Genomic DNA, 9,704 nt, shown 5'->3' with positions numbered 1-9,704 from the left:
AACATGTTTACCTGTCACTGGCATCAGCCACATACATGGTCTCTTCCCTTCAAGTCTCAGCTCAACCCCCTCCACCCTCCCACTACCTAATACAGAAAATGACAGACTATTTCAGAGTCAGAGACCCCAAGATTGATTCAGATAAGTTATTGACCACTTTGAATATGGTATGAGGAGGGGACAAGATAAGGTCATCTAAGGCCTTTTCCAGATCTAACTACAAAACTTATACTCTATTAACGACTAATCACATTTTCTTTTGACACTACTTCCTCTTGTCAATAATCATCCATGACTAGCTCTCGTGTTTTGAAAAGACCTTGCCTGCCTAAAAAGTGAGAAAGTTTGTTGAAAGCACCAGATGTTTCTGGACCCTTTTGATGGAAGCTATACTTCTCTGAGTAATAGAAATCAAATCACTGCCCACTACCTCTGAAAGGGGCTAGAGAAACTGCTAATTTGTCCAATCTTCTGAAGAAATTGATATAAATGTTGAATATATTTCCTATCCAAAGGGTTTTGTGGAGTAACTGTTTTATTAATAAGAAAGGCAATTCTATTCCAACCTTCTGGTGTGCTGGAATTTTCTAAATCATTATCTGATTGTAGTTACATGGATGCATATATATGTAAAAATTCATCAAGTGTATATTTAAGATTACGGCACTTGGCAGATTTCATTGCTTATGTAATTTTTTTAACTTTTTCATTATGTATAATAGTTCTATTTCAGTTCCTTGCCCAAGGCCATTTGAAGACACTGGGACGTGCCTAAAGATGCCATGTCAGCACTTGGCTGTATAGGAAGATCTTCCTCTTCATTTTATATCAGCTGGGAGATTTAGTAGTTGCCTTTGCCACAATTTTCATGAAAGGGCAAGTGACTTTGGTTCAAATCCATCTAGACTAGAGAGTACTAGAATGAAAATAACAGATGACTCACACTCAGATCATCCCTATTACTGATATCATAAGATGCAAAAAGTCTAATATCAGTTAAAGGACAATAACTGTAGATTCCAGGGACTCCCCAAATTACCTGGACACCATTTAAGAAACAAAAGTTTCTTGTAAGGCCAGATGGAAAATGTCTAGGGTTTAAGATTTTGGATGAGCCCTTACCTGCTTGCAGGTACTCTGGCTGCAGAGTTGGAGGGAGGCCCTCGGGCAGTGGATAGCCGTTTTTCCGGGCCACAATGAGATGAAATGCAGCACAGAACTCAGGCAGGGTCAGGGCTCCATCGCAGTCAGCATCACTAAGTTCCCTAAATATAAAAGATGTCATGAGTACCTCACACTGGGCTTAGAGGAAAATTTACTGAGCCCCCGACATGCAAACACAATTCCCAGGGGTTCCTGAATGCTTCTTTGACCCTGCAAAGTCCCCAAACCCATGTGAAATCCCAGGGGGCCATTTGGAGGAAGAAAAAGTATGACAGACAGCACTGGTATCAATAGTACTTTATAAATAAAAATTTAAGTTCTTCAGGTCTCTGATAGGTCTGTTTTACAACTCTAAGTATACAAGACAAGCATATATGGCACAAAAAGTTAAATGCTGCCCAGAATTCCACAGTTGATAGCCATTCAGTAAGTGTGTGATGTAAAGAGCTCCTGACTTGGTGCTCAAAACAGTCAGAGGAAGGGCTGGCCCTGGCCCTTTTACAGTTGTCCCAGCCATTATATAGTTACTGGAGCTCAGGAATGAGCACTTCATTTTTTTCAGCTATAAGGAAAAACCTTGAACTTTTCAAGTCACACAAATGTTGTATCAAAATTTTGCTTGAGAATCCTCTCCTGGGAATATATAAGTAAACTCAATAAATACTGGTTGAATTATGTTTTCAGATAAAACTAGCAACTAGGGAAGGCTGGAAACAGATAAAACAGAAAAGAAGAAAGGGAGAGTCTTGAACAGGCTTATCTTTGCTTCAGTCATTGTTTCCCAATGAAAGGCACAGACCTATTTACTCAGCACAGGAGAAACCTATTTGCCAAAGTAACTAAGACCTTCTAAGCTCAACCTGTCTCAAGTGTACAGAGACAAGTATACTTGTTAGAACAAGTAAAGACATAAAAATGTACTAGAAGTGTGTTACTATTTGAAAGAACGAATATTGAAGGTAAGCTCCATTCACATCCTCCTCCCCCAAAATATTTAATATGTACCAGCCCTGAAATAGCAACTCCCAGGCTGAGGGGACTGCTGCCAACGCTGAATGGAGAGAATATCATTCAGCTTTTATGTATATGTCCCCACAAAAAGATAGGAAGTCTCATGCCAATTATGGTAAGACTGGGAATTTTGCCAAAACAGATTGTATTCTTCTAAAAATGATCATTTCTTTTTTTCCTCTAGCTTTAAAATCTAACATAAGGCTTGTTGTAAAAAAATTACACTAGAATATATTGCTGGTGAATAAATCTAGCTCAGGGTCCTAGGTACATTGGCATGCACAAGGATTATTACAATATTTTTCCAATAAAATGCACAAAACATGACAAAATGATATCATAATTTTTGTGAATCTTGTGAAAAAAAGTTTTACATAAATATTCCAATGTTTTAATTATATATTTATAGCAGCACAGTCTCCTGCCCAGTCATGAGGAAGAACAGCCCACACACAGCTGGGAGTTTATGGAGGCACCAAGCATTTTCATAAATGCAAATGGCGCCATCTGGACTGTCCCAGCAAAGCCCTTTGGAGTCAGGGCTGTGTCCAGCTAAGCAGCAAAGTACAATACACTCAACAGCTGCAATTCTAAGCTAGAGTCCAGCTGATAAAGCTAGAGTCCAGCTGATAAACACCAGCCAAATTTACAGGCAGCTAGAATAGTCAAATTTAACTTAATTCCAAGACATTTCACCCAGCCTCATAAAATATTATAAAGAATAGCTTTTCAAGGTCCTCTGGTTACTTGCATCACACCAAGCAGAAAAATCAGAAAATAAAATACACAAAATGGAAATTCTCATATGCCCACACAATCGCTTAGAGTCCAGTGGTTCTCAACCTTTTGGCCCTTTAAATACAGTTCCTCATGTTGTGACCCAACCATAAAATTATTTTCGTTGCTACTTCATAACTGTAATGTTGCTACTGTTATGAATTGTAATGTAAATATCTGATATGCAGGATGGTCTTAGGCGACCCCTGTGAAAGGGTCGTTCGACTGCCAAAGGGGTCTCGACCCATAGGTTGAGAACCACTGGCTTAGACTGAAAAGGGATCTAGATGAAGATAACTAGAAAATTACTTTTTTAAATAATAGCTAATACATACAATATGCAGTATGTTCCAGATACTGTTCATTGTGATTTTCATATAACTTATTTAATTTTCACAGCAACAAAAACTTAAATTCTGCCCTGACTGGTTTGGCTCAGTGGATAGAACGTCCACCTGCGAACCAAAGGGTCCCGGGTTTGATTCCAGTCATGGGTGTGTACCTTGGTTGCGGGCACATCCCCAGTAGGGGTGTGCAGGAGGCAACTGATCCATGTTTCTCGCTCATCGATGTTTCTAACTCTCTATATCCCTCTCCCTTTCTCTCTGTAAAAAATCAATAAAATACATTTAAAAAAAAAAACTTAAATTCTTTTCACTCTCTTAGTCTGTTAAAAAACATTCAAGAAATAAGACTTTTAAAATGCAACAGTAGGAACTAAAGAATGAATATGGATGACTATATCATATCATATGGCATTAATTGTACTTACCATATATAGGAGAGTTCTGGAATGGAAAGCTTTGATTTGGTGAAGAAGTTCTTGGCCACTGAACCTGTCAACAGCCATTGTTTAAATAAATCATTAATTAATATCTAGAGCAGCTTTTATATTTAATGTCAATGAATCACCATTTTTTCTTTCAACAATCTCTACCACAAACACAACATTTATTCATTAAAGTAAATACAAATCATGTGTCTAAAAACAATATGTGAACAGCTTTTAAAAGAATATATAAATTAGAATAGGGCAAAGAAGCAATGACATAACACTTATTATAACATGTAAATTATAGTAATTAATTCCTGCTTCACTTTTACTGAAACTGTGCAAAATTTTACTAAAAAATTCAAAAGACAAATTTCAAAATTATTAAAGTAAAAACCTGTCAAGCACTTTTAATAAAATGCAATACACAATCATGGTAAAAAAAATAGCAAAAAATAAAAAAATCACTATTAATATTATCACACAGACATAAGACAGGCCTATTGGGAAAAAGTTTTGGTGAGATTTAAGCTCTTTGGTGGTTCCTTAAGAAACTTATCCAGGAACCTTCTGCTACTTTCTTTAATCATTGTAAATTTACCAATATCAATTTAAATCAGGTACTCATTCCATTTTACATGTTAACAAAGCTGCACTAAAGTCCCAACTACACTTAAAATGTTGGACCCAACCATTATTGAGATTGAAATTTTTATGCTTTCAACTCTAAAAACAATTTCATAGTTCAAAAGCTTCACTTCTAATACAAAGAATAGTCAAATCAAAGCCCCAAGCTCTATGTTAAGCAGATAAAGTCAAAAGTCATTCCATGGCAATGACAAGTCTTCTAATCGGCCTTAATGAGAAAGCCCCAGTACTCCCTCCTTTGGAACTGACAAAAGTTCAAACCATGAGTTGGAACCCTCCAGCGCAGCTCCACTCCCAACCACCATAGAAACTCCAAGCCAGCCTCTTTTCCTTGTTCTCTGCAGCTATTATCATACCTTGCTGGGGATTCACATTAGAGGCACACAAGGGAGAGGGGAGGCTTAAAAGTTGTCAGCAGTCAAACATCAAAACATGAATTCAGACTTGCTATTATAAGAAATCTCTCAGTCTCAGATCTCTCGTTTCTCTCCTCATTCTCTCAATTTTCTCAGATTTCTCACTTCTCTCCTCATTCAATTTTCTCAGAAGTCTCAAGAGTTACACACACCATTGATATATCAGGGATATAATAGTAGCACACCGAATACATATAGATCTGTGCAAAATAAAGATGAGTAACCCAATATAAAAATGGGTAGACCTGCCTGACCATTTTGGCTCAGTGGTTGAGCATCAACCTATGAACCAGGAGGTCACCACCCAGGTTGCAGGCTTGATCCCCAGTGTGGGGCGTGCAGCAGGCAGCCAATCAATGATTCTCTCTCATCATTGATGTTTCTATCTCTCCCTCTCCCTTCCTCTCTGAAGTCAATAAAAATATATTTTTAACGGCATTTGTATGATAATCAGGGAAATCTGAACAATGACAACTTGATAATATTAAGGAATGTATATTCTTCTATTTTAATGTGTGCCAATGAATTGTGGTTATATTTTTATTCTTTTCTTAAAGAGAACTCTTTTATGTATTTTTAATTGATTTTAGAGAGGAAGGGAGAAGGAGAGAGATTGAAACATCAATGATGAGAGAGAATCATTGATTGGCTACCTGCTGCACACCCCCTACTGATGATTGAGCCCACAACCCGGCATATGCCCTTGACCGGAATCTATCCCGGGACCCTTCAGTCTGCAGGTTGATGCTCTATCCACTGAGCCAAACCAGTTAGGGCTGTGGTTATATTTTTAAAAGAGCATTCAGAAGGCAGCCAATCAATGATTCTCTCTCATCATTGATGTTTCTTACTCTCCCTCTCCCTCTCCCTTCTCTCAAAAAAATCAATAAAATATATTTTTTTAAAAAGAGGCCTTGTCTTTAGAGATATATCCTGAAATATAGGAATGGGCAAAAATAGGCTTACAATTTTCTGTATGGAAAATAATACAATAATTAATAATAATACAAGAATAAACTGTGTTTCATGTACTCACAACTATAAACCTACTTTTGCCCACCCTGCATTTTTTAAACAAAAAAATCAATAAAATATATTTTTTTAAAAAGAGGCCTTGTCTTTAGAGATATATCCTGAAATATAGGAATGGGCAAAAATAGGCTTACAATTTTCTGTATGGAAAATAATACAATAATTAATAATAATACAAGAATAAACTGTGTTTCATGTACTCACAACTATAAACCTACTTTTGCCCACCCTGCATTTTTTAAACAAAATTATCTGGTAATTGCTTCAAAACCATCTTGGGTAAGAGGGGATATAAATAAAACAAAATTGTTGGGGCTGTGTGATAGGGGTTTGTTATACTAGCCACTCCAGCTATATCTACATTGGAAATTCTGCAAAATAAAGAAGTTTAAAGAAAGTAAAAATATTCCTGACAGCTACCTATTTGTATTTGTCTAATCATTTGTATAGACTATGAAGAAACTCACTTAAGCAATGGGTAAGGTTAGCAAATAGTCAGTACATACAATCTGTTCCTGCTTATTTCTTTAAAATCATGTTGTTAACATTAACTTGTTTGTCTCTACAATAGTCTGCCTTCAATCAAGCCATTACCATCAATCAGAAAACGATGGTCGCATCTATACAAGTACATTTCGACTGCACACCTTATTTCACAAGAGAAAATTAGTCTTAGTCCTCACTTCAATGTCAGGTTACAATTATCAAGGACATATTGTTATTCTACAAAATTAAAGTACAAAAAGAAAGTTTTATGAATTTTTATTCCAGTCTTTATTATTTCACTGTTTGATTAGCCTTCACCCCAGTAAAATGTAGGCACAGAGGAATTAAATCAATTCCTCTCAGCTTGAATTTTACATGAAAAGGCAACAGGAATACATATTTCTGAAGACAGCCCAAAAGAACTGACATGTGGACATAAAAATGCTGGCCAATTTTCCTCCCATATTTTAATTTCTCTCCAACAAACCAAAGGAGAAAGTCTTGAGCCAAAGAAAACGAGCATGAATTTGAACTTCTAAGGCATATATAACATAAGGAGACTGTAATGCTAGCTATAGAAGGTTATACTACATCTTTCTCTAACTCTAATATAATGAGTAAGCAATTAAAGATGTTGCCTTGGTGCCATACTCTATCATTTCAAAAACTGCTCCAGCTATTAAATCACAAGGTCCAGACCAAATTCTGATTTAACCCTCTGAAACGGAAACATAATTTTTTCTAAATGTCATTGCCAAGTGTTTTTCTGCATGGTTTATAGCTGATAAGAAATTCGATCTGAGAGGGAAATAAATTGAACTCACAGAAGGCTGTCATATTCATTTTGTGTAAACTATTTCTCAAGATGTGTACTGTTATTTATATGAGACAATAACCTGGAACCCACATTCTCACCTGTCAGACTTCATTACCTGAAATGAAGGAACTTGGGTCTGGCTGAAGGGATCGGAACTGATTGACATAGTACTCCCGCTGCTCTTCTGTTATCCTCCACGGTTCATCTGGGTAATTACTGTTATCTTGTGGTTCTCTCTCCACTGAAAAGGACTTTAAAAATAAATAAGAAAATGCTCAGAACACCTCTCTTTAGTGAGATGAAGTAGATATATTAAACATCAATAAAAAGTTATCGTGCATTATACTCAATTTTTTCCTCAAGGGAATAATTTAAACACCATGTAACTAGAATGTAAACTTCTGAAGGGCAGACATCATCCTTTATATTTTTGTAGTGAAATACTGAACACTTTGTGAGTGATGAAAGTGTTTCCAATGTAATGGAGGAGGGTAAAAAAATTATTTGTCACATTTTGATTTTCAATAGCTGAGTAGATAGTAAAATAACTGATTCTTTTTTAAAACACAAAAAGTAAATCTTTAGAAAAGCTATAACCATATCATCCTTTTTTCTGAGGCATTCCCACTGTATAAATCTGAGAATCAAAAGTTCCAATTCAAATCCCACCTCCCAGGTCTACTTAAGTGGCAAGTAAGGATCACCCAAGCTCTCATCTGGCATTTGTGAATTGGGGTTAATATTTAGTAATAGAGCTGAATAGAAAGGAGAGCTATGATGGTACAACAAATGGAGTAACAGGGGTGCATCAGACATGCCACTAGGGGGCGTGCAAGCCAAAGTTGAGGTTTTAAGGATACAGAGGCCCAGAGAAATGGTGCAGAAGAAAACAAAGCTTGTGTATGGTGTGGGGAAAGAAGCAAAAATGGTGATTCTGGGAGAAGGCGTCCAGGGCTTTGCTCTATCCCTCCCATCTACTCTAAGGCTAAGGTGCTACTACAAAGGGATACCTTCATGGAACCAAGAGGTGAACACAAGGAAAGTAAACCTTTAGGACAAAAGAGACTAGAAAAGAAAAAGTTTTATTGCAAATAAGCTACCAGGTTGCCACTTATGAACACACTATCAAGGAATAATTAGGAGGCCACTGTATTCACTATTCCTAGAAAAGGCAGCAGACCATCTCCACCCCCTTCCCCCCAATACACACACCCCATTCCAGTAAGTAATTCTTCCCAGAAACACCTGGCTCTCCTCTGATGACAGTCTGAGAAGACAAGAGACTATAAAACTTTGAGCTGTGATATAACCTTGAGATGTCACCTTTGAAGTTTTTATACTAGGCGAGTTTTTACTAAATGTAAATCAAACCATTTTTAAATGCCCTAGAAGCCACTATCCATTAAGTCAATACCCTAAATTCAGAGTGCTTTGAAATTTACAAAGCATTTCACACATCCCGATCTCATACAGCATCTCAAAACATTTGAGAGGTAGAAAAAGCAGGTGTCATTGTCCTTTACCCCATGAGGAAAATGAGGGTTAGAAGACTTAAGAGAGAAGCCCATACCCTTCAATGAGCCCCTGAAGTCAGCAAATAACTGCCCTCTTTAAAATATATATGTTTTTATTGATTTCAGAGAAAGAGGAAGGGAAAGGGAGAGGGAGTGAAACATGGATGAGAGAGGGAAACATTGATCGGCTACCCCCTACCTGGGATTGAGCCTGCAACCTGGGCATGTGCCCTGACCAGGAATCGAACCAGCGATCTCTCAGTGCATGGGATAATGCTCAACCAACTTAGCCACACCAGCCGGGGCACCTGCCCTTTTTTTCATCTGTTGTTCAAAGCCAGGCTCTGGCATATTGAGCTTTTTTTTAAATTGGGTTGCTTCCATCTGAATTGTTTTCAGAAACCCCCTATTCACTCTGGTAAGAAACAAACAATATAAATAAAGAAAGCAAGGAAGATCAAAAATCAGTTTGAGCACCTGATGGACCCCACACAACTTTCCAAAATGCTCCAACCAGATTCCAGAACCAAACTCAAATGTTCCAGGTAACACTTTCTGAAGAAGCCCAGATGTCTGAGCAGTTCAGGGGGCAGAACCCAGGATGGAGGTAGTCAACATGTGCTGGACTGTGTTCCTGGCCAGATGGTAATGTGTAGAGCTCACAGGAGCTCTGCCCTCCAGGTACACTGACAGAAACAGCTGGAGTAAAGGAACCTAAAAAGCTGGGCATGGACAGGTGAGACAAGAATGACCATCTATGAATGAACAATTTAAGCAGGCAGAGATGGTTCACAAAGCTTGTGGGACACAGGTGGAAAGCTCTGTGCCACTGCTGTCCTGGGAATGAAGGTGCGGATAACTCCGTGCAGGCTGTTGACTGCTGTATTCTCTGGCTCTGACATGGAAACTACTACTCTCATGGAATTCATTCCTTCCCTCCAGGAACTGAAGATGCCATATTCAGTTGCTGTTGTTAATGTCAGCCCATGTTTGTTCTTTCACAAATTCCAGGACCACTACTCACTCTACTTCCTCTCCAACATAACCTCACTCCTGAGCTTAGCAGG

General features: G+C 37.8%; 1 protein-coding gene across 2 annotated transcripts in view; it reads right to left on the bottom strand.

Moving 5' to 3' along the window:
• Window positions 1-9,704, bottom strand: part of REPS2 (RALBP1 associated Eps domain containing 2) — a 186,547-nt gene that overhangs the window by 92,733 nt on the left and 84,110 nt on the right. For both annotated transcript variants that reach the window (XM_006769434.2, XM_006769435.2), the window contains exons 6-8: window positions 7,239-7,374; window positions 3,725-3,788; window positions 1,123-1,265 (exon numbers count right to left, since the gene is read on the bottom strand). In XM_006769434.2, coding sequence (XP_006769497.1) covers window positions 1,123-1,265; window positions 3,725-3,788; window positions 7,239-7,374 — 343 coding nt within the window. The remainder of the gene's footprint in view (window positions 1-1,122; window positions 1,266-3,724; window positions 3,789-7,238; window positions 7,375-9,704) is intronic.

This window comes from Myotis davidii, unplaced genomic scaffold (assembly GCF_000327345.1).
Source record: "Myotis davidii unplaced genomic scaffold, ASM32734v1 scaffold604, whole genome shotgun sequence".
In the NCBI taxonomy this organism is placed as follows: Eukaryota; Metazoa; Chordata; class Mammalia; order Chiroptera; family Vespertilionidae; genus Myotis; species Myotis davidii.
Note: the sequence above shows the minus strand (reverse complement) of the source record. Positions and strands in the feature narration are given on the sequence as shown.